Raw genomic sequence first — 24259 nt, forward strand, 5'->3', positions numbered from 1 at the left:
ATAAAAGAATAGAAAATCTTGGCAAAGAAATAGAAGATATAAAAAGGGAAAACATGAAATTATAGAACTCGAAAATACAATGACAATTTTAAAAAGCCTTGCTGCATGAGGGCAAATAGTAGAAGATGACAGAAGATAGAATCCATGAACTGGAGGACGGATCAATAGAAATTACACAATATCAACAACAGAGAAAAAAAAAAGACTGGAAAAAATGCACAGAGTCACAGGGATCTGTGTGACAGTAACAAACCTATCAACATTTATATCCTCTGGTCCTAGAAACAGGAGAAAGGAGTGGGGCTGGAAAAGTGTTTGAAGACAGAATACCTGAAAACCTCCCCAAAAGGCAAAAGACACAAACAAACAGAGTAAAGAATCACAGCAGAAAGACAACAGGAAAGCTTCCAAATCTAGGGAGTTAAGTAATACACTTTTAGTTAATCTACGGGCCAAAATGGAAGCCTCAAAAGAAAATTTTAAAGGCCTAGGACCTAATAAAAATGAAAATACAATTGATCAAAATATGCCCGATTGGTTCTGAGTGGGAAGTTGCTAGCACCCAATGCTTACATTAGAAAGAGGAAAGGTCTAACATGAGTAAAGTAAGTAACAACATTGAATTCTTTAAAAACTCCTGAAAAAGAACTCCCAAGGAAAATTTCACTGGAAAAGTCTATCCAACATTCAAAGAAGAGAGGGGTCAGCATTACCTGATGATCATAGTAGACAAAGACAGTACCAAAAAGAAAACAAGAGGTCAGATCTTTCATACAGGCAGATTCTGAATCTTCTACAAGATATCAGAAAATTGAATTCAGCAATATATAAGCTACTGAACCAAGTAAAATTTAATCCAGGCATGAAAACCTAGTTCAATGTTCAAAAATCAACAAGTATGTTCCACCATATCACCATAAGATACATGATCACATCAACTGATGCAGAAAATCATTTAACAAGATCCAACCCCTGCACATGATAAAAACTCCCAGAAATCTAGAAATAAATCTTCAACTTGATAAAGAGCATCTACAAAAACCTACAGGCGCTTTTTCACCAAGATGGCGCCGAAAGCTAAGAAGGAAGCTCCTGCCCCTCCCAAAGCTGAAGCAAAAGCAAAAGCTTTGAAGGCCAAGAAGGCAGTGCTGAAGGGTGTCCACAGCCATAAAAAGAAGAAGATCCGCACATCACCTACCTCCCAGCAACCCAAGACGTTGTGGCTCTGGAGGCAGCCCAAATATCCTCGGAAGAGTGCCCCCAGGAGAAACAAGCTTGACCACTATGCCATCATTAAGTTCCCCCTGACCACTGAGTCAGCCATGAAGAAGATTGAAGACAACAACACACTTGTGTTCATTGTGGATGTCAAGGCCAACAAACACCAGATCAAACAAGCTGTAAAGAAGCTCTATGACATTGATGTGGCCAAGGTTAACACCCTGATTAGGCCTGATGGAGAGAAGAAGGCGTACGTTCGACTGGCTCCTGATTATGATGCTTTGGATGTTGCCAACAAAATTGGGATCATCTAAACAGAGTCCAGCTGTCTAATTCTAAATATACCCCCTTTTTTTTTCAACCTAAAAAAAAAAAAACCTACATGCGAAAAGACTGAAAGTTTTTCTTCTAGGATCAGGAACAAGAAAGGGCTGCTCACTCTCACCACTGCTGTTCAGCATAATACTGAAAGTTTTAAAAGTGAAGAAAATGAAATAAAGGACATACAAACTGTAAAAGAGCAAATATAACTCTATTTGCAAATGATACAATGATCTATGTAAAAAATTCCAAGAAATGTATCCCCCAAAAGCTCCTAGAACAAATAAGTGAGTTTGGCAGTATGGCAGTGTGAATGATCAAAACCAAATGAGTCACAGTTCTGTGTGCCAACAATTAGCATGTAGAACCCAAAGGAAAACCACAAGGCCACACTGAGGATGTGGCTTAATGCTAGAACACTTGCTTAGCATGCTCAAGGCCCTGGGTTCAATCTCCAGCACCACAAAGAAACAAAAACAAGACCATTTACAATCACCCCCCCAAAAATAAAATACTCAGGTATAAATACACAAAATTTTGGGAGTTCATATGCTACAAATTATAAAATGTTGATAAAAGATAACAAAGAAAACCTAAATAAATTGAAGGACATACCATAGTCATGGATTAGAAGACTGTAGTACAAGTGTTTGTTCTCAAACTGATCTGTATGTTTAATGCAGCTTGTATCAAAATCCCAACAACTTTTTCTGTAGAATATAGAAAAACTTATTCTAAAATTCATATGGAAAAGCACAGGCTCTAAAACAGTCAAAACAATTTTGAAAAAGGAGAGCACAGTGGGAGAAATCACTCTAGCCAATATTAATGCTTACTTCAAGCTGTAGTAATCAAGACAGTGTGGTATTGACAGAGGTCAGACACATGGACCAGTAGGACAGAGCATGGAACCTACCAAGAGTCACACAAAGGGTCCAGGTGGGGAACCACATCCTAAATCTCAGCCCTTGAAGAAAAATTACTCAAATGGAATGAACTTAAAAGTAAGTGTAAAAATATGACTTTTAGAAAAAATTTAGTGGAAATCATTGGGATCCAGCCTGAGGCAAAGAATTCTTAGACCTGATATCCCAAGGGCAGGATCCATAAAAACAATGATCAATTCAACTTCATGGAAATTAAGAACTACTCTGTAAAGACCCCCTCAAGAGCATGAATGGAAAAGCCATGAAGTGGAGGGAAATATTTGCACACCACATGCTCAAAAAGGATCTGGAGGAAGCCGGGGTGCCAGGGGCAGCGTCCAGAGGTGCTGAACCACGGGGCTGGAGGAAGCCGGGGTGCCAGGGGCAGCGTCCAGAGGTGTGCTCTTCAGGGGAGCAGCAGGTCCTGGTGGGGTGCTTGGGGGAACTGTGTCTGCATCTGTGTCCTGCTGGCCTGGCTCTTCAGTTTTGCAGGACACTGGGTGAGGGACACCAGGGATCTCTCTTTGTGGCTCCTGATGACTGAATCTGCACTTGTCTCAAAAGAGAGGTTAACTTAAAAGTGACATGCATGCATGTTGTGGTCTGCACTTGGCATGAGCCTTTACATCGAAGGCTGGGTGCCCAGCCGATGTCGCTGCTGGGAGATGGCAGAGACGTTGAAGGAGGGCCTAGTGACGGGTGGGTGGCTGGGGCATGCCCTTGAAGAAGATCTCTTGACCCGGGACCTGTCCGCAGCCCTGCTTCTTGGCCACTCTGCAGTGAGCAGCTTCACTCTGCCACCTGATCCCCTCCAAACTGTTTGGCCTCAGACCCAAAATGATGAGGCCAAGTGACCATGACAAGGAACCTCTGACCCTTTGAGCCAAGGTCAGTCTTTCCTCCTTCAAGTTGATTTCCTCAGGTATTCTGTCACAGACCCAGAAAGCTGACTCGCTGAGAGTGTCACACGCGTTTAGTGAGCATTGTGGACACACCCCTCCCCAAGGAGCTTCCTGGGGTGACTTTGAGGGAAGACAGTGGCCATGTGCCTTTGCTCACAGAGACTGACTGCGGGGCTCTCAGAAATGCCAGTCGTCCTGGCTGCTCCTTTAGAGGAGCAGGACGTGGAGATCTGGGGCAGCGAGGTTGTGGGCCCAGCAGGCCAGGTATCCCGTCAGCTGTGGTGACCCTCCTAAAAGCAGCCAGAGCAGGTCCTCAAAGTTCCAGTGCAGCAGAACTGGAGCCTGCTGCCTCTGATCCTTGTTTTAATTGAGGCAAAATACACATAAGATATACCACTTTGGCCATTGTTCAAAAGAATTTTTCACTTGTTTTGATTAGCTATACATGACAGTAGCGTGCACTTTGATACATCGTGTACAGTGGAGTATGATTTCTCATTTTCTGTACACATGGTATGCAGTACCACTGATTGCATAGTGACACGTACGTGGGGTGATAATGTCTGGTTCATTCTACTCTCCTTCCCACTCCCTCACACCCAGCTCCCTTCCCCACCCTCGACCTGATCTAAAGTAACTATTCTTCCCTGCCCCCTGCCAACCATTGTGAATTAGCATCTGCATAAAACATTTACGCAGAAAACATTTGGCCTTTGGTTTTTTGGGATTGGCTTATTTTGCTTAGCATGATATTCTCCAGCTCCATCCATTTACCGCTAGACAAAGGCGCCAAAAACATTCACTGGAGAAAAGATAGCCTATTAAATAAACGGTGCTGGGAAAATTGGAAATTCACATGTAACAAAGTGAAATTAAACCCCTATCTCTCACCATGCATGAAACTCAACTCAAAGAGGATCAAAGACTTAGGCACTAGACCAGAAACCCTGCACCTAATAGAAGAAAAAGTAGGCCCAAATCTTCACCATGGGGGCGTAGGACCTGACCTCCTTAACAAGACTCCTAAAGGGCAAGAAGTAAAACCAAGAATCAGTAAATGGGATGGAGTCAAACTCAAAAGCTTCTCAGCAAAGGAAACAATTGCCTACGTGAAGAGAGAGCCTACAGATGAGAGAAAACCTTTACCACGTGCACCTCGGATAGAGCACTGATCTCCAGGACTTAAAGAACTCAAAACACTTCACACTTCAGCCTTTATAACACAGCTCCGCCACACTTTCTGGAAAGTCATTACCCCAGAAGAACCTAGCATTGGCAGTAACCCCTCCACCGCACCTCGCCTGCCCCAGGTGTTGCCCAGGCAGGGCCCTGCAGCCTGTCTGCCTGCATCTGGCCAAGCACGTGGGCTGCTCAAGGTTAGGTCCCACGCCCCTTGTGCACCGGCCACGTTGCTGGTCCACTTGCTTGTCCATTGCTTGTATGTTCATGGGCAGGTGGGTGCCCGCGAGCCGAGGGCGATGTGCCGCCGAGCACGTCCCTTTCATCAGCTCACCCCATTCAGGTGCGCTGGGTGTGCACTAGACTGGCATTGCTGGGATCTGTGCTCGGCTTAGCGGCCGCACCCTTTTGCCTGGGCAGCGCATTGTGCTAGGGCCCCTCTCACTGGCCCAGTGACGTGAGTGGTGAGCCTCTGTTCACTGTCTCTCTGGCATCCTGCCTCTTTGGAGAAATGCCTATTTAACTCCTTTGCCTTTTTTTTTAGTACCAGGGATTGAACCCGGGGGTGCTCTACCACTGAATCACAACCCCAGCCCTTTTTTTTTTTTTTAATTTATTTTTATTGTAAACAAATGGATACGTTGTTTCTGTTTGTACATGGAGTAACAGCATACCATTTGCAAATTCATACATTCACACAGGGTAATGATGTTTGATTCATTCTGTTATTTTTTCCTTCCCGCCCCACCCCTCCCACCCCTCTTTTCCCTCTATACAGTCCCTCCTTCCTCCATTCTTACCCCCCTCCCACCCCCCATCATGTGTCATCATCCACTTATCAGTGAGATCATTCGCCTTTTGGATTTTTGAGATTGGCTTATCTCACTTAGCATGATATTCTCCAATTTCATCCATTTGCCTGCAAATGCCATAATTTTATTATTCTTTATAGCTGAGTAATATTCCATTGTATATATATGCCACAGTTTCTTTATCCATTCATCAATTGAAGGACATCTAGGTTGGTTCCACAGTCTGGCTATTGTGAATTGAGCAGCTATGAACATTGATGTGGCTGTATCTCTGTAGTATGCTGATTTTAAGTCCTTTGGGTATAGGCCGAGGAGTGGGATAGCTGGGTCAAATGGTGGGTCCATTCCAAGTTTTCTAAGGAATCTCCACACTGCTTTCCAGAGTGGCTGCACTAATTTGCAGCCCCACCAGCAATGTATGAGTGTACCTTTTCCCCCACATCCTCTCCAACACCTATTGTTGCTTGTATTCTTGATAATCGCCATTCTAATTGGGGTGAGATGGAATCTTAGTGTAGTTTTGATTTGCATTTCTCTTATTACTAAAGATGGTGAACATTTTTTCATATGTTTGTTGATTGCTTGTAGATCTTCTGTGAAGCGTCTGTTCATATCCTTAGCCCATTTGTTGATTGGGTTATTTGTATTCTTGGTGTAGAGTTTTTTGAGTTCTTTATATATTCTGGAAATTAGTGCTCTATCTGAAGTATGAGTGGCAAAGATATTCTCCCACTCTGTAGGCTCTCTCTTCGCATTGCTGCTAGTTTCCTTTGCTGAGAGAAAGCTATTTAGTTTGAATCTATCCCAGTTGTTGATTCTTGCTTTTATTTCTTGTGCTATGGGAGTCCTGTTAAGGAAATCTGATCCTAAGCCAACAAGGTGAAGATTTGGACCTACTTTTTCTTCTGTAAGATGCAAGGTCTCTGGTCTGATTTCGAGGTCCTTGATCCATTGTGAGTTGATTTTTGTGCAGGGTGAGAGATAGGGGTTTAGTTTCATTCTGTTGTATATGTATTTCCAGTTTTCCCAGCACCATTTGTTGAAGAGACTGTCTTTTCTCCATTGCATATTTTTGGCACCTTTGTCTAATATGAGAAAATTGTATTTATTTGGGTTTGTGTCCATGTCCTCTATTCTGTACCATTGATCTACCTGTCTATTTTGGTGCCAATACCATGCTGTTTTTGTTACTATTGCTTTGTAGTATAGTTGAAGTTCTGGTATTGCAATACCCCCTGCTTCACTTTTCCTGCTAAGGATTGCTTTAGCTATTCTGGGTTTCTTATTCTTCCAGATGAATTTCATGATTGCTTGCTCTATTTCTGTAAGGTACATCATTGGGATTTTAATTGGAATTGCATTGAATCTGTATAGCACTTTTGGTAGTATGGCCATTTTGACAATATTAATTCTGCCTATCCAAGAACATGGGAGATCTTTCCATCTTCTAAGGTCTTCCTCAATTTCTTTCTTCAATGTTTTGTAGTTTTCATTATAGAGATCTTTTACCTCTTTGGTTAGATTTATGCCCAAGTATTTTTTTTTTGAGACTATTGCAAATGGAGTTGTTTTCCTCGTTTCCCTTTCAGATGTTTCATCGCTTGCGTATAAAAATGCTTTAGATTTATGTGTGTTGATTTTATAGCCTGCTGTTTTGCTGAATTCATTGATGAGATCTAGAAGTTTTCTGGAGGAGTTTTTTGGATCCTCTAAATATAGAATCATGTCATCAGCATATAGTGAGAGCTTAAGTTCCTCTTTTCCTATTCATATCCCTTTAATTTCTTTAGTCTGTCTAATTGCTCTGGCTAGTATTTTGAGAACGATGTTGAATAGAAGTGGTGAAAGAAGACATCCCTGTCTTGTTCCCGTTTTAAAGGGAATGGTTTCAGTTTTTCTCCATTAAGAATGATGTTGGCCATGGGCTTAGCATAAATAGCCTTTACAATGTTCAGGTATGTTCCTACTATCCCTATTTTTTCTAGTGTTTTGAGCATGAAGAGGTGTTGTATTTTGTTGAACACTTTTTCTGCATCAATTGAAATAACCACATGATTCTTATCCTTAAGTCTATTGACATGATGGATTACGTTTATTGATTTACGGATGTTGAACCATCCTTGCATTCCAGGGATGAACCCCACTTGATCGTGGTGCACGATTTTCTTAATATGCTTTTGGATACAGTTTGCCAATATTTTGTTAAGGATCTTTGCATCTATATTCATCAAGGATATTGGTCTAAGATTTTCTTTCCTTGATGTGTCTTTGCCTGGTTTGGGTATGAGGGTGATATTAGCTTCATAGAATGAGTTCGGTAGGGTACTCTCCTTTTCTATTTCCTGGAATACTTTGAGAAGTATTGGAATGAGTTCTTGAAGGTCTTGTAGAACTCGGCAACCCCAGCCCTTTTTAAAAATTATTGGTTAGGCCTTTCTAAGTTGCTACGTTGCTAAGTTATGGAGACTGGCCTTGATCTTGCCATCCTCCTGCCTCAGCCTCTGGGGATCACAGGAGTGCATCACACTCGAAACTGCGTTTTTTTTTGTTTTTTTGTTTTTTTTTTTTTTTGGTCCTGTGCATTGAAGCCAGTAGTCACATCCCCAGCCCCCATTTTATTTTTGGTTTTGATACAGGGTCTCCTTAAGTTGCCCACACCAGCCTGGAACTTGCAAACCACCTGCCTCAGCCTCTTGGGTAGCTGGGATTAGAGGTGTGGCCACTGCACCTGGTCTTTTGCCCAGCGTTTGAATTGGGTCATCTTCCATCTTTGTGTCCTTGACACTGACCTTTCTCAGTGAGGGTTTGCAGGTACTTTCTCCCAGTCTGTCCATAGTGGCCTTTGACACATGAAAGTTTTTAAAACTTTAATGAAGTCCAGTCGATCTGTTTTTCCTGAACTTGGGCCTCTGGTGCGAGGAAGCCTCCCCTGTCCTGCATGTGGGTCTCCTGTCCTTCCACACTGAACCACCGTGGCACCCTTTTCTGAAGTGGTGGCCACAGAGGGCAGGGTTAGTTCTGGACTCTCTGAGGAGCCTCTGCCTGATGTTTCTGGTGCCACTTCCTGGGTTACCCTTGAAGCCGGAGGCCTGCTCATGGCTCCCATTTCAGCTGCATTGGTTCCTCAGGGGCCCCGCAATCCCATTTATGCACAAAGCATGGTTGAGATTTCGATGGGCCATTCCAGAATGTGAGCAGCCCAACGATACTCAGAGCGAGATGATTTCAGCAAAACTTTTCAGATCCAGGCTCAAGACTTCTCATTCCAGTGTCTCAGGGCTTAACCTGGAAAAGTCAGAATTTCTAAAGCTCCCGTTTGAACTACTTAGACTCTCAGAAAAGCTGCGGGGTTGCAGCATGTGTGCCCAACTGCCCCGACGTGGCAGGGCCAGCCGTGCCTCTGCTCCTCGGAGCCACGGCTCCTCTGACGGTGGGCACAGTGCCCAGTCCAGGATCTTGCCTCGCGGGCCTCCCGGTTGGGACACTCCGAGGGGTTGCTCTTGCCCCCAGAGGCCTCCTGGCCTGGGCAGACTCTTGTGCACAGTTCTTCAGCCTTGACCGCCTGCTCTGTGCCCCAGGGTGGTCTTGGGACTTGCCTGGGGACATTTGGTCAATGAGCCCCTCCTGGGTTTGGGTTCAGTCCTGGGATGGAGAGGGTGTGACACACCCTGCAGTCTGAGTCCCCTCCCACCTGCCTCTGAGAGGCTGTCCTGCAGTGCCCAGCTGCCCCTCTGCCCCTCTGTCCAGGGGAGGAGTGCCCGGCTGCCGTTGGAACACCTGTCTTACACTCAGTGCCGCAGGCTGTGCACTCTGGAGCACGTAGGCTCTCCTGCTGCGCTGTGTCCTGGAGGTCACCACGCCAGCTGCAGGCCCTGACCCTCTTCACACGGCAGCATACCTGTGGACGCCCATATCTGTGTGTTTCCACGCTGTGTGGTTCCATCCGTCTGCAGGCAGATGCCCTGCATAGGCGCGTCCACATCCAGAGCAGCAGTACCTGAAGGTAACCGGCCGGTGCTGCTGGACCCCTGCGAGGGCTGCCCTCCCAGCACAGCAAGTGGCCTCCTCCCAGCCGCACGAGGGGTGTGGCTCTCTCGAGTTCTGGGTCCCAAGGCACGGACAGGCGTCCACCTCTGATGGGTGGTGTCTGGGCTCTGCCCCTGTGAGAGCCGCTTCCCTGTCACGTGCCCATTTACATTTCCCTGAGACTCTCGGCTTGGTGTTTGGGAACCCCGTCCACGTTAGCTTTTCTCCACGTGGCGTCTCTGTGCCCCTGCTGCCCTTCCACATTTGAATTTTACAAAAACGTGTCTGACTCCACAAAATAGGTAGTTCTCGATTCCATTGAACGGGAACTGAATTAAATTTACACATCAACTGAGGGGAAACATCTCCCTAACGCTGTCCTGTCCAAGAACAGGACTGCGTCCGTCCACCTGTTCAAGTCCACACCCGCACTCCAGAGCCTTGTCAATGTTCTAGTGAAAATCTTCCATGCCTGCGAGACGTGCTCCTTGGCTGGAGCCCCCTCTGTGCCGTCCTGTGGGTCGGATTCCCCCTGGAAAGCAGCCCACCTCCTGGAGGACGTGCACCTCAAGGAGGGCCCTCCCCTAAAATTAGAATAGGTACTAAAATTACCTGTATCTTTTGTAAAGGGGGGAAAAAAGGAAAAGTGCAGGACAGAAAAACACGAAGAAAGTAGAAATCACCAGAACTTCCCCACCCACTCTGGTGCGCACCTCTGGGAATGTCTCTTTGTGCACCTGCTGGTGGAGAGACATGGCCTGGCCGTCAGCACTACCCTGGGCCGGCCACTCTTCCAAATGCCGTGTGAGGTCACCCCTCCTGGTTGGAATACATGGAAGCTGCCAGGCAACCAGGCGCAGCCCCGAGGCAGCCCCCACGTTGCCAGTTACTTGTCCTGGCTGGGCCTTGCTGCCCCAGCCTGACCGGGAGCAGAGCTGCTGGTCAGGACCCACAGGGAGGGCATGGTGCTGTTGGCAAGCCCGGTGACACTGGGCACCCCTGGGTGTCCCCTGGGCACAAGGTGTTGCCTCTGCCCTTCTCTTCCCCTGCGTGCCCTTCTGGCACAGGGCCACTGGTTCCTGAGGGACACACTCCCTACTACTGCTGATGGGCACAGGTAGACTGGACCCCTAAGAGAGCCATGAGAATTTCAAACCAAATCTCCTTTGCTTTCCCAGCCTCTGTCAGCATCTCTGCCTCTAAGCCATCTGCTCACTCGCCAGCATCTAGGGTGAACAGTGTCCAGCCCAACAGGGGCTCTTTCCCCCAGTTGGCAGGACCTGGATGGTAGCTTGGCACTGCAACTTTCAGGTGCCAGGTCTGAGGGCTGTTCAGAACCTCTCGGGAGCTTCTATCAACAGGGTGGCCCCCCAGTCCAGAGAGGAGGGAAGCTTGGGGGTCTGGGACCCGTGGGGAGAAGAGGGGCTGGTCCACCCCCTCCTGGGCTGTGTTCCTGGACTGCAGGGCCTTGCCGCCCCCACTACCATCAGTTCTTCAAATAGCGGGCTGTGGGCTGGACCTGAGCCTCCCTCCTCCGAGCTCTGGAGTGAAATGCTGGTGTAAATGACTACTTCAGAGAAAAAATGGTCTTGACAGTATATTTGCATACAAATGTGCTAATTACAGTCTCTTCTTATGTAGCAGAACAGAATTAGCAGCTAACTCATACTAGAACATGGTCCTCTTAAAACCCTCAGGCATACAGGCCTGCAGAGGTACTTACACACAAGGGATGCATGTGTGCACATCCCTCATCGTTGTGCGTGTCTGTGTCCATGTGCACGCATGTGTTTCCTTGTATTCACGTGCCTGTATCCATGTGCACATGTGTCTATGCACATGTTTATGTGCATGTGCACATGTCTGTGTCCGTGTGCACTCATACACGTGTCTGTGTGCATGTGTCTGTGTGTGTGTGCATGCATACGTGTGTCCATGTCCCTCCATTCCTGCGCATGCATACATATCTGTCCATTGCATGCATATGTGTGTCCGTGTCCCTCTGTCCCTGTGCATGCATGTATGTCTGTGCATGCATGTGTCTGTGCATGCATACTTGTCTGTCCATTGCATGCATATGTGTGTCCGTGTCCCTCTGTCCCTGTGCATGCATGTATGTCTGTGCATGCATGTGTCTGTGCATGCATACTTGTCTGTCCATTGCATGCATATGTGTGTCCGTGTCCCTCTGTCCCTGTGCATGCATGTATGTCTGTGCATGCATGTGTCTGTGCATGCATACTTGTCTGTCCACTGCATGCATATGTGTGTCCGTGTCCCTCTGTCCCTGTGCATGCATGTATGTCTGTGCATGCATGTGTCTGTGCATGCATACTTGTCTGTCCATTGCATGCATATGTGTGTCCGTGTCCCTCTGTCCCTGTGCATGCATGTATGTCTGTGCATGCATGTGTCTGTGCATGCATACTTGTCTGTCCACTGCATGCATATGTGTGTCCGTGTCCCTCTGTCCCTGTGCATGCATGTATGTCTGTGCATGCATGTGTCTGTGCATGCATACTTGTCTGTCCACTGCATGCATATGTGTGTTCGTGTCCCTCTGTCCCTGTGCATGCATGTATGTCTGTGCATGCATGTGTCTGTGCATGCATACTTGTCTGTCCGTGTACATGCATGTGTGTCCATGTCCCTCTGTCCCTGTGCATGCATGTATGTCTGTGTGTGCATGTGTCTGTGTGCTGTGTGTGTCTGCACATGTCACTCCTGCTGTCAAGTGTGATACCCATTGCTTCACCTGTATCACACGCAGCCGCATTTCTCAAGCGATTGGCTACCTGCAGTGGACTGGCAGCGACCTGAAGACCAGTGTGTCTCTGTGGAGCACCCCTGAGGTTCATGCTTTCTCTGTGGTCCTTGTTCCTATATGTGATGGTGACAGAACTTTATATTTCTGAGCTGGAACCATGAACCCAGAGACCTGAGCCTTGGACCTGCGTTTGTGACCCCCTAACCTGTGGCCTGCCCACCGCCTCTGCCCAGGCGCTGGGTCGTGGTGGCTGCCTCCTGGGAGGTGAGGAGAGCGTGTGGTGCTCCCGATGGCCTCCACAGCCCCAGACTCACAGCAGAGAGTCACTGCAGTCAACACTCGTGATTTTGAGCTTGCAAGAAAACGAGATTGTATTGAGAAAGAAAAGGTTCTCCCGTGAAAGTAAGGGTCTTGGAGACTGTAGAGAAGAAGCGAGGCCAGCTTCCTTTTGATCCTGGTGTGGTGGCCTGCCTGCTACCGCTGTGGGGAGCAGAGCACCTTCCCAAGGCAGGGAGCCGGCCAGCCTGACTCGGGCCAGCTGAAGGTTCAGGGCGCAGCCCTGCTTACCTCCAGCAGTGGGAGGCTGGGGTCCCCTCACCTGTGAGGCTGGGAGGGTGCAGCTGCTGCAGCACTCGCTCGGCAGGCCACACCGTCTGAAGGGTTCCTGGCAAGTGTCTACTGCAGCCCGCGCCACGTGGTGCAGGTAGTTGTGATTAGATCAAATGTGGAACGCCCCCGTGAGTTAGGAGTCCTTAGCCTGGGGCCTGTGGAGCCAGGTGACCACGAGCTATCAGAGGCCCAAGGCCCGTGGAGCCCAGGCGGCCAGTGGCCACGTGCATGCTGTGAGGAGACCCCCGGGGTATACCCCAGGGGTCAAGGAACCCTGGCCTAAGTACAGACCTTTCTCTGTCACTTCAGGGCTTTGAGAGGTGTTGACAGAGATCTGAGAAGGCAGCTTCTGAAGAGGACCACCAGGGATGAGCCCCAAGCGGGAAGCCCCGTGGAGGGTAAGGAGTCCGAGGAGGGCACCTGCCCCAGGGAACTGGGAGGTGCCTTTCGTCAGACCTTCTCACTTGGAGTGCTGCAGGTCACAGGCACCTGCAGAAGCGTCTGCTTCCCAGGTGGGGTACTTAACAGGTCAGGTTAAAATAGACCCCGGACATGGTTGCTGGGGAGGAAGCTAAGGATGGGCTTCCAACCCAGTCTCTCCAGAACAAGTCCCAGATCCTCTGTCGGCCAGAGAGACCAGAATGAGGGAGACATACTCCGAGGGACTCAAACTTCGAGGACTTGGCACACGCAGAGCTTGCATGGGGGCTGGTGGAATCATGCCGAGGACGCGCCTCAGAGCCCCAGCCCAGGACTCTCACTCTTGGATCTTCTTCCTTTCCTCCATTTTTCTTCCTTTCTCCTTTGCTGCTTTCCAGAACCCTTCACCCCACCCTTCGCCTCTCACTGATATCTGTAGGGTCCCACCTCCAGAAAGGTCCTAACAACCACGTGCCTTGGTTGACCCGCATGGGCCCCAGAGATTCGCACTCAGGCCAGGCACAGGTGCTGTGACTGATGGGTCCCGTCCTCTGGCTCCGTCCAGGTCGCTCCTCAGTGACTCCAATCCTTTCAGCACAACTGGGCCTTCAGCAGCTCACACAGCTGTTTTCCAAGGCAGGCGACCGGCACCCTGTGGCCTGCTGCTGGGCAGCCCGACGCCTTCAGGCACGTGTGCTGTGCTCTGGAACAAGCAGGGACTTCCCACTTTTCCGACTCCCTGCCCGGGCAGGACTGCCCCATCCAGGGGGAGGGTTGGTTCCCTTGGATCGCAGTGCAGGCAGCAAGTTCCATCGCTTCTCTGCCCCGGCACGCTGGTGCCCTCAAGCCTGGCTGTCAGGCCTTCTTCCTGTCTGACCCGAGCCCCTCTTGTTGCAGCGTGATTTGCTGGAGACTCTTTGTTGCAGTCCTAATTGTTGTTTTTCTTTGAACACCCACACTGTTGGTGCTGTGTTTGGGAAGTGAGAAATCAGAAACTGAGCTACACGGGCCATAGTCGTCTAGAAGTGACAGACTTAAGCCAGCTGGGGAGGGTGTGCGTGGGGTCATCAAGCAGGTACGCACCAGGCAATCCAGGGCCCACACACCCTGCCCCTACACCCCAGGGTGGAGCCCAGGAGGCCAGGGACATTGGGATGTCACCCTATCCTGCGGTGCTGAGGCCACACATCAGGAGCAGTGACAAGACCCCTCCTGCAGTGAGGATCCCCTTGGAGTCAGAGGAGGCCACATGCAGAACCGGCTTCCACCTCACCCAGCAAGTGCCCTGCAGAGCAGCATGGGAGACACCAGCCCGGCAGAGCGTCTGTGGGAGCCGTCGGCCTCCGGCCCAGGGGTCCGGGTTTCCTGAGGAAGCACTCACGCCACACTCCAGGGAGAGCTCAAACTGATTGAGGAAGGACCCAGGGACACCAAGCAAGATGGCAGGGAAGCGAGAGTTGCTGGGCAGAAATCAGAGCAGCCGCTCTGAAACACTCCAGGGTGCCACACAGACCCCGCAGGAGCAGCTCGGCACAGAAATGGTGGCTGTAAAGAACCAGAGGGAAATAGGGAAGCTGAGGAATGTGGTCAGCTGAGTGTAGCGCTCAGCGATGGGCTCCATGGCAGACGGAGTGGGCAGACGAAGAGGAGAGCTGCCCAGCCAGAGCTCACTGGAGCCCACGTGGAGGCCAGCAGCATCCAGCACTGCCAGTGCCAGGCACTGGGTGGCTCGGCTCTGGATCCCTCTGACCCAGTGGCCACAGGCTGGGCAAAGCGGGCAGCATGGGCTGTGAGCACCCGCCCTCGGGAATTCCAAGGACCAGGTCCTCCCGACTCCCCTGTCCTTCACCTGCCTCCTCTGACTGGCCTCGCTCCCAGCCCTTCCTTCAGCAGCCTCGCTGGTCGGGCAGCCTCAGCTGGGAATGGCACAAGGGGACAGAGACCCTCCCTCCCAGGCAGGCAGTGGCAGAGCCGAGCCCCAGGCGCAGCACGCAGCAGAATTGGCCAAGGTTCCTGGCCCCCTGGCCTCCCACACCCCGGTGAACAGGGCTCGCACAGAGCAGATCCAGTTGTGCAAAACTGGGATGATTTTATTCCCTGAGGATCTGGGAGAACTCACAAAATCATTTGATGGTTCTGGAAGAATGTAGATTTTTATTACTGCGTCAGTTTCTTTATGAGTCTAGATGTACTTGGGGTTTCTTCTTTTCATTCTTTTTGAGTCAGGGTCTTGCCGTGTTGCTCCTGGGCTCAACCCATCCTGCCACCTCGCCCCCCGAGTAGCTGGGACCACAGGTTCACCCCTTGTGGGCTGGGGGTTGTTTCCTCCGTGAATTTTAGTGGGGTGTGTTTTTATTTTCTAGCACTTGCTCTCTCCCCTGGGACCTTGGGGTGCCTGGTCTCCCGCTGCAGCCAGCCCTGCTGGGCCAGCTTCACTTTCCATCCTGTCTACTCCACGGGCCTTTCCTCTTCCCTGCTCACTTGGTCTTTTTGCCTGAGACTCTTCATAGCTGTCTCCTCCCCTGCCTTCTTTCCCTTGTTTTGCTGTAGCTTCCACATGAGAAAACATTCAGCTCTTGATTTTCTGAGTCTGGTTTTTCCACTTAGCATGATGTTATGGTTTGAATGTGAGGTGTCCCCAAAAGCTCACGTGAGACAATGCAAGACGGTTCAGAGGGGATACGATGGGGCTACAAGAGCCTTTACCCAATCAGTGAATTAATCACCTGATGAGATTGAGTGGTAACTGGAGGCAGGTGGGGTGTGGCTGGAGGAGCTGGGTACTGGGGACGTGGCTACGGGATGTATATTTGTTTGTGGCAAGTGGAGTCTCTCTCTGCTTCCTGATCATCATGCAAGCTGCTTCCCTCTGACACTCTTCTTCCTTTATGTCCTGCCCCACCTTGAGACCCAAGGAATGGAGGCTGCTGCCTATGGATGGAGACCTCTGAAACTGTGAGCCCCCAAATAAACTTTCCTCCTCTACAGTTGTTCTCATTGGTTCTTTCAGTCACGGCAGTGAAAAAAAACTGAAAAAATACCATGATGTTCTTCATTTTCATCCATTTACCAGCAAATGCCATAATTTCTTTCTTCTTTATGGCTGAGTAGAACTCCATTGTGTGTGTGTGTGTGTGTCTGTGGACTGGCACCTGGGCAGGTTCCATAACTTTGCTTCTGTGCATTTTGCTGCTGTAAACACTGAGGTGCTGTGTTGCTCTAGCATGCTGATTTTGGATATTTGGGATAAATACCAAGAGTAGGACAGCTGGTCATAGGGTGGCTCCATCCCTGGTTTTCTGAGGAGTCCCCCACTGCTTCCCAGAGGGGTTGTGCTAATTTGCAGTCCCACAAGAATGTGAGTCTACCTTTTTCCCCCACATCCTCACCAGCATTTATTATTGTTTGTGTTCTGGATACCAAGATACTTTTTTTTTGGGGGGGGGGGAATGCTGGGGATTGAACCCAGGGCCTTGTGCATGTGAGGCAGGCACTCTACCAACTGAGCTACATCCCCAGCCCACCCGAGATACTTTTTGATTAGTTTTCTTTCTAAAGTTGTTAAACTTTAAAACTTCATAATATGAACCTTTGTTGTTTTCCCTCTGAATTGTATGTGTGTATGAAGCGAGGAGAGACAGTGACCCAGAAGGGACTCGGGGGGCTTTGGGTGGTACAGCCCAGGGGGGCCGTGCCGGCTCCATCCATGGACTGGGCAGGCAGCGCCTGCTCCAGCACCTGCTGCACCGTCCAGAGTGGGTCGCCCCAAGATGAGGGCTGTGTCAAGGGGAGCTGAGAACAGGGGCACGCTTGGCCCTGGCCAGGAGGCCGGACACAGGCCGGCACGTCGGAGTGTGTGTGCACACCTGTGTGCAGCGGTCTGAGGACCTCTGAGCACTTGCTCCTCTGCCCTGGCGCACAGGCCCCCAGCTCTCGCTGGCCAGCATCACAGTGGTGAGAAGGCCGCTGTCCGTGGCCAGCATGCTGACGTGCACCTAGGCAAGGCCTGCGGAGGCTGGTCAGGATCAGCCTCAGGCTCAGTGTCAGGCTCGCAGAGCTAGCTCTCATTTCCAAGGTCGTGTGGGGGGAGAGAAGCAAGCGGAGCATTGTAGTCAAAGGCAAACACTCCCAGATGTCCTCCGAAGGCCCGGGCTGGAGTGGGGATCCCGAGCCACTGCAGCGTGCACAAGTAGCATTTAAGGACCACCAACGAGCCGTGTCCCCCCACCATGGCCTCCCTTCAAGAAACCTCTCTATGCTTTTCCTAAGTGTGGGGTCCCAGGGAGAGGATGATGTTGGCATGGTTACTTCCAATAACATGCCTTTCATCTCTGGAGAGCTCAGCACCCCGAGGAACATCTTGTGTCCAGCTTCCTGTCTGCTCTCAGTCTGTGATACCAAATCCGTGAGTACCCAGCGTCGTGTCGGGAGGTGCCTAGCTGCACCGTGCAGGGAGATCACCAACACTGGGCTGCACTCGGCCGGGGCCTGGGTCCAACTCCCACATGCTTTTCAGGGCACCAGGATCCCTTTGGGCCTTGGTGTCCCCAACTGTCCCTGCTGCCACCTGGGGTCTTGCATGCTGATGGTAGCCCCACTCCTCCCAGAGGCCGACATCCATGCGTGGCATTTCACCCTCTGGTGTCCCCGAGCCAAGGGCAGTGCTACAGAAAGCCAGAGTGGGCGCTCAGCCTTCGACAGGGAAGTCGGGACAGGCCCAGGGCTGCACAGCCGGGAGCTGTGGTGTGGCCTCCAGGCTCAGCCCCGTGGAGCTTCTGTGGTTCTGCTGGTTCAGGGACTCAGCTTGTGCCAGGCAGGTCTTACTGCTCTTCGAGGTGTGATGTGGCTCACTTCCTGGTCCCGGCACTGTCTCCCGGACAGTCCCCCAGGGGCAGCGTCTGACTCTTGGCTCCTGGTAACCTAAGGTGTCTGTTTTTGCTTTATGAATTGAGTGTCTTCTCGCATATTTAAGAGCTTCTTTTCCTCTACTGTCGATCATCGTTGGGTCAGTCTGCTCATCTCCCCTGTGGCACCGCCAGATCTTCTTTATGATCTGGAGCCTCCGTGTCACTCCACACCAAGGATAGGAAGGAGCTTGAGTGTCCACAAGTGACCTCCCAGTGTTAAGTCAAATGAAAGTTGACTTAGAAGTGCTTCCAAGATAACACAAGCTATGTGCATGTTGTACAATGTGTGTTCTGGAGGAAGAAAGTCCTCCACAGCAGAAGTGGATTTATGTTTCCAACAAATTGGGGGACTTTTAGCCATCGTTTCTTCAAATGTTCTTTTGCCCCTTTCTCTCTCCTCGTGAGATATTGTACCCACGATGTCTCGGGGTCCATGCATTTCCTTCAGTTTCTTCCTCCCCACTCCCGACACCCTGAGAATTGAACCCAACCCTTTTTATTTTTATTTTGAGACAGGGCCTCACCAAGTTACCCAGGCTGGCCTGGACCCTGCCACCCTCCTGTCTCAGCCTCCTGAGTTGCTGGGACCACAGGTGTGCCTCTGCGCCTGACTTCAGTTTCTCTGGGCTCCTCAGATAGGATGCAGTCCGTGGCCTGTCTTCAAGTCTGGATGCTTCCTGCAGCCTGCTGGAACTGCCTGGGGCCTCTAGAGGACTTACTTCCTTACTGCGTGTTTCAGCCCCCGAGTTTCCGTCACTTCCTTCTGTAACGTCTGTGTACACTGGTCCTTCTTGCAGTCTCTTCTCCCACATGAGCATGTCTAGAGTTGCTCCCATGGCTCTTGTCTGGCAGGTGCTGCATCTGGGTTGGCCCAGGCAGTCTGTCGCAGTTTTCCTGTGTGGGGGCTATACTTCTGTATTTCTTGTACACCTCGTAATTTTTTGGTTGAACATTTTAAGAGGCAAGTCTGGAAACCAGACCCTCTGGATTTGTTGTAGCTACTAATGTTTGTTTGATAGCTTTACTAGAATAATTTTGAACAGTCTGTATTCTGTTACAAAATGTGACTGCTAACATCTCTGTTCTGTCAGCTCTGTGGCCAGTGAGTGGGTGGACACAGATTCTTACATGCCCAGAATGGCAAGCAAACCCAGCTTGGCACAGGGACTCTGTGTGTCCATCTCACTCCAACCCTTGCCAGGCAGTTCACACAGCAGTCTTGCCCTCACCTCACCCTTCCCTCACTTGCTTGCACTCTGGAGATCAGCCCAAGGAGAGATGCAAAGAACTTCTTTGGTCTTTCCTGAGCTTGTGCATTGCCCAGGCTTGAGCATGGCATTCTGGAGTCTCAGGAGTTAGCCGGAACTTTCACAGTCCTTATTCCCTAAACTGCCTCACTCGCCAGCCTATCCTCCTATGAACTCTGCCTAGCCTGTGGTTCATCACAGCTGTAAACCACGGCCTCAGCAGCAACGAAGGCATTCGCCAGTGAATGTTCTCACTCTGCACTGGCTGCCTGGGTGCTGGGAGAGTTGCCAGTTCCGGGAGATAAAGCCAAGACCTTCGAGCTGGCCTTCTGGAAGCCACCAGACAGGTCCAGGTAATGACAGTTCCTAGTGCGGGAGGTCCAAGCGCCAGGGGTGCAGACTGTGTCTTCAGGGCTGCTGCTGAACTGGTAGCAGGGCAGAAAAAGGCCAGGGCAAAACTGCAAAGCTCCTGTCCCCAAGACTGGGCTGTGCTGTCCTGAGTGTTCCAGTGGTTGCTGCAGACTTTTGGTTAGTTCCCAGAGTTCAAATAAAGTTGACTCTGGAGGTATTTTACCAGTTTTGTTTTGTTTTTTTCATTGTTTTGGGCAATGCCCAGCCCAGCATAGATCTGTGGCTGTGTCTCCAAGGTGGACCCAAATATGAATTTGTGCAAGCCTCTGTCCACCACCTGTTCCAAAGCACAAGTCTTAGCATGTGTGCTGTTCTGGAGGCCACAAGTTAAGGTCAGGTCTGCACTTAACCAGCTCTGCTGGAAAGCTCGAAGGTTCTGTTGTTTGGATTTTGTGTTGTTGGTTACCTGCTGGCTCCTGACATGCCTCTTTGTTCTTGCAGACCCAGCCTCCTGAGCTGCGGGCTCTGTGACCTCTTCCGGCAAGACCTCAGAGCGTGCGGCAGGCGCATGGGGCCATGGCCCTACTCCCGGGGCGCACAGAGCCCCCCACTTGGCAGCCTGGTGGTGGCGCAGCCCGCGCCCGGCACGTCATCATCAACGTGGGTGGCTGCAGGGTGCGCCTGGCCTGGGCTGCGCTGGCGCGCTGTCCCCTGGCACGCCTCGAGCGCCTGCGGGCCTGCCGGGGCCACGACGAGCTGCTGCGCGTGTGCGACGACTACGACGTGAGCCGTGACGAGTTCTTCTTCGACCGCAGCCCGTGCGCCTTCCGCGCCATCGTGGCGCTGCTGCGCGCCGGCAAGCTGCGGCTGCTGCGCGGACCGTGCGCGCTGGCCTTCCGCGACGAGCTGGCCTACTGGGGCATCGACGAGGCGCACCTGGAGCGCTGCTGCCTGCGCCGCCTGCGCCGCCGCGAGGAGGAGGCCGCCGAGGCGCGCGCGGGGCCCGTCGGGCGCGGGGCGCCGGGAAGCCCTGCGCGCGCCCTCGGGCAGGGGCGGCTGGAGCGCGGCAGGCGGCGGCTGCGCGACGTGGTGGACAACCCGCACTCGGGGATGGCAGGCAAGCTCTTCGCTTTTGTCTCGGTGGCATTCGTGGCCGTCACGGCGGTTGGCCTCTGCCTGAGTACCATGCCGGACATCCGTGCGGAAGAGGAGCGGGTGAGCTCGGGCGGTGGGCCAACCCTTGACAGGGCAGGGCTGGGTGACGGAAGTGCTGGCTGGGGGCAAGCCTAGGAGTGGGAGGTGGCGCTGGCAGCCCTGGCAATCTCGGGACAACGTGGCTGGGGCACACGTTGGGGTCAGGGATGGGACAGGACACGGAGGGGCAGAGAGCCCGAACAGAGTCCTGGTCTTGGTTGTGCACACCCCTCCCGCAGCAGCGGTTGGAGCCACAGGCATCAGACCCTCCTGGCCCACTGGGTTGTGACTGTGAGTGAGGGTCCAGTGAGCCGAACCTGGGCTCTAGGTTAGAGTCCATTCCAGCATCTGTACCCAGGTCTGCTCCATCTTCTCTGAGGAATCTTTCCAACAGCTCAGTCAGTGCGGTCAACCTAAAGCTAGAAATATTCAGTATCTTAAGGGTCTGCAGAACTGTGTGGTTTGGCCCCAGATTTGGTCATCCCAGGGCAAAGGGAAGAGACCTACATTCTCCTAGGGCAGAAGGGCCAGGGCCAGGGCCAGGTCAGCTTTTAGAGCTGGGACTCCGTCTCATCACAGTAGCTTCCTGCCGCTTCTCTCTGGCTTGCTTACCAGTGAGAGAATTCCAACACATGAGAGGTAGAAAGAAGCGTCGTTTGTGGGCTAAACATAGTTCCCATGGCAAGACAAGGGGAGATGACAGACAGCTAACCTGCATTTGTACACACTGTGCGTCATGGAAGGTCCTGGAAACATTGTGTAAGGACGGTGTGTACCAGGGCAGGGCTTTGTGTTGTCTGAGGTGTCAGGGTTAGTGGAGAGGGGACGGCCAGCCCCCAACACGGTGCTCCATGCCTGCACCCTGCAGAGGCTCCTGACCTTCCACCCTCTGGTCAGCTGCTCAGAGCCCTTCAGGTATCCAGAGGGACTGCCTGGAGCCCTCCTGGAGCCCTCAGCTCTTTCTGAGTGGGAACATGGCAACCCTGACTGCAGACTAAGTTTGCATTAAATTTTGGACATTGGTTGGCCTGTTTGGTTGATGAGGGTCCCACAACTGAGCTGTCATTTCCAGTCATCTCAACCAGGCCTGAGTTGCTAATTCTGCTTCTAAAAGATACTGATGTGTTCATATTTCTAAGTAGCAATTACTCAGTACAGTATTCAGAAGGGGAAAATCACTTACATAAGACCAGGGAGCGGGAGCAGTCAGGGCTGCCCGGGCCAACAAAGGATGTGGGCAGCCCCTCTGCAGATCCTCTGCAGGGCTTCTCTGGTCCCTGTCACACTCTTCACACCCCAGACAGTCTTCCTTTCTCAGTTATCAGAGTCGAGAGTGAAGCCTTCAGTGTGGAGGACATGGGGAGGGGTGTCCATGCTGCGGGCTCTCTGGGAAGCTGTTTGCCAGTGGTCAAGAGCTGCGACACGTCTGTCTTAAAGACATGGGAAGCTGCAGGCGCTGTGGGAGGCGCTGCAGGTCCCACACCCTCCTAGAATGAGGGTGATGTTAGTCAGTCGGACCTGGCGAGTGGGGACAGTGACAGATGTGCACTGTTGACAGGAGCCCATCCGGGATCACTGCCTTCCTTCTGTCACCCCAGAGCAGATGCCACAGCCTGTTTGACTTAAAAGAAGGCAGATTGGTTTGGGTACAGTCCTTGTGGGCGAAAGTTTGAAATGGGTCTGCGTGGGCTAGAAGATGGTGCAGCAGGGCAGTTCCTCCTGCAGGCCGGGGAGAGGCACGTCCTCCCAGCCTCCATCGCACGCATGCATCCCCGCCTCCTCTTCCACCGTCTCCTGCGCTCACGGGTCCCAGCTGCCACACTGAGCCCCCTGGTGATCAGGGCAGTCTTCCATCCTGGATCCCTTAACTTGGTTATACCCACAAGTCCCTTCTGCCTTGTGAGGTGGCATCCCCCTGGGTTCCATAGTGAGGATGCAGAGGCTTCTGGGGGCTGTCGGGAGCCACTTGCCTGCCTGCTCCAGAGAAGCTTGGAATGCGTCTGCCACCTGGCACCTGGTCCAGGCACCCGGAGCAGGAGGGACGTGTGCCACTGCCCTGTGACGGGGCCTGGGGGGGGACTGGAGGAAGACCTGGGATTTGGGATTGCACCATTGCCTGCGAGCTCCGCTGTTGAGCTCAGCAACTGTGCAGCATTCCTGGGGCGCTGCTCTCGTTCATGCTCTGTGCTTGTCATCTGGACTAAGCAGCCTCAGGACCGCTCCGCACAGCCGTCTGCCTACTTAGGAGCTCTGAGACCCAGAGCAGAGGGCTCACCTGTGCCCCGGCACCTGAACCCTGAGGACCGGGCGCTCATGCTGCGGGTCGGGTCCTTCACTCCCGGATGTCTGGGCAGGAGGGTCTGGAGGAGGGACTTTCTGCTGGGCCTTCCCCATCCTGTGCACTTGTGTCTGCAGCGTGTGCTCTGGGGAGGGCTCAGGCTTGGGGTGGCCTCCATGAGTTTTGGGTGGAGGACACAATGTCTCTCTGTCCCCACCCCATGCTGCCATTCAGTGCTGATGGGGTGCATAGGTTGCCTGGGGACTGCAACGAAGGTGTCACAGGAATATACAGGTGCCAGCGCAGGCCCTGATTGTGATGACCCCGATGACTGTGGAATGACCTGGAAGGAGGGTCTGTAGTGAGACCAGGCCACTGAGGACACTGCAGGTCCAGGGCACTCCCAGTGGTCAGCAAGTGCCAGGTGCTGGCTTCTGGGAAGGTGGGTCTCTGTGTGACTCAATCTTGTGGAGAGACATGGACAGGGGTTCTTACTCCAGCACCCAGCTGAGAGACCCCTCCTGTGCAACAGCGGCTCTGTTGCCTGGGCCCACGCACACCAGCCTGTGAGAACAGCCTGTGACCGCCCAGCTTGCAGTCAGGGACGTTTCCCAAAGTCCATCACTTCCTTTCATGTTCAGACTATCAGGCTGTGTAGGCTGATTTTTCCCTTTAAATTTGCATGATTAAATGAAGGCCAAGGTGGTTAGTTATGGGTTTCACACTTGGGAGTTCAGCTTGTGGACCTTCTGAGGAGTGTCTGCAGCGTTGGAAGCCGGTGCTGTGTCTGAGCTGGGTGGGCCATCCACCATGGCCTCGCACTGACTCACATGTCCATTGCCCCAGAAGCACCACACAGACACACCCAGGATAAAGTCTGACCAGCAGCTGGGCACCCCATGGCCCAGTCCACTTGGTTCCCCACCACTCGAGCCCTGATGCCCTGGGTCTGTGTGGTGGGCACTTTGGCTTACCCTCATCCCACAAGACTGGGCCTGAGAGAAGAATCACACTTCCCAGCTTCTTCCTCTATTATCCTGGGCCCTGTGTGGTCTGTGGGGCCCCTGACCATTCTCCAGGACTGTACACACCAGCTTGA

General features: G+C 51.8%; 2 protein-coding genes and 1 non-coding gene across 9 annotated transcripts in view; 2 read left to right on the forward strand and 1 right to left on the reverse strand.

The window, feature by feature from the left end:
- Kcng2 (potassium voltage-gated channel modifier subfamily G member 2) overlaps nt 1-24259 on the forward strand; it is a 46249-nt gene that overhangs the window by 10009 nt on the left and 11981 nt on the right. For 3 of the 7 annotated variants that reach the window (XM_047526293.1, XM_047526288.1, XM_047526290.1), the window contains exons 2-3: nt 13073-13161; nt 20190-20903. In XM_047526293.1, the coding sequence (XP_047382249.1) occupies nt 20265-20903 (639 nt within the window). In that variant the 5' untranslated portion in view covers nt 13073-13161; nt 20190-20264. Of the gene's footprint in view, nt 1-13072; nt 13162-18606; nt 19691-20189; nt 20904-24259 lie in introns of those variants that run through there. The other 4 variants (XM_047526295.1, XM_047526291.1, XM_047526294.1 and 1 more) reach the window with 2 other exon arrangements.
- LOC124965427 (60S ribosomal protein L23a-like) lies at nt 1057-1580 on the forward strand. The gene has a single exon (XM_047526299.1). The coding sequence runs from the start codon at nt 1065-1067 to the stop codon at nt 1533-1535; it is 471 nt and encodes a 156-aa protein (XP_047382255.1). The 5' UTR covers nt 1057-1064; the 3' UTR covers nt 1536-1580.
- Nucleotides 16628-16700, reverse strand: Trnav-cac (transfer RNA valine (anticodon CAC)). The gene has a single exon. It is a non-coding gene; the product is annotated as a tRNA-Val (tRNA).

The sequence above is a fragment of the Sciurus carolinensis genome, chromosome 15 (assembly GCF_902686445.1).
Source record: "Sciurus carolinensis chromosome 15, mSciCar1.2, whole genome shotgun sequence".
In the NCBI taxonomy this organism is placed as follows: Eukaryota; Metazoa; Chordata; class Mammalia; order Rodentia; family Sciuridae; genus Sciurus; species Sciurus carolinensis.

Coding starts and splice junctions, on each gene's coding strand:
- LOC124965427 (XM_047526299.1), top strand. CDS start 1,065: ATGGCGCCGAAAGCTAAGAAGGAAGCTCCTGCCCCTCCCAAAGCTGAA.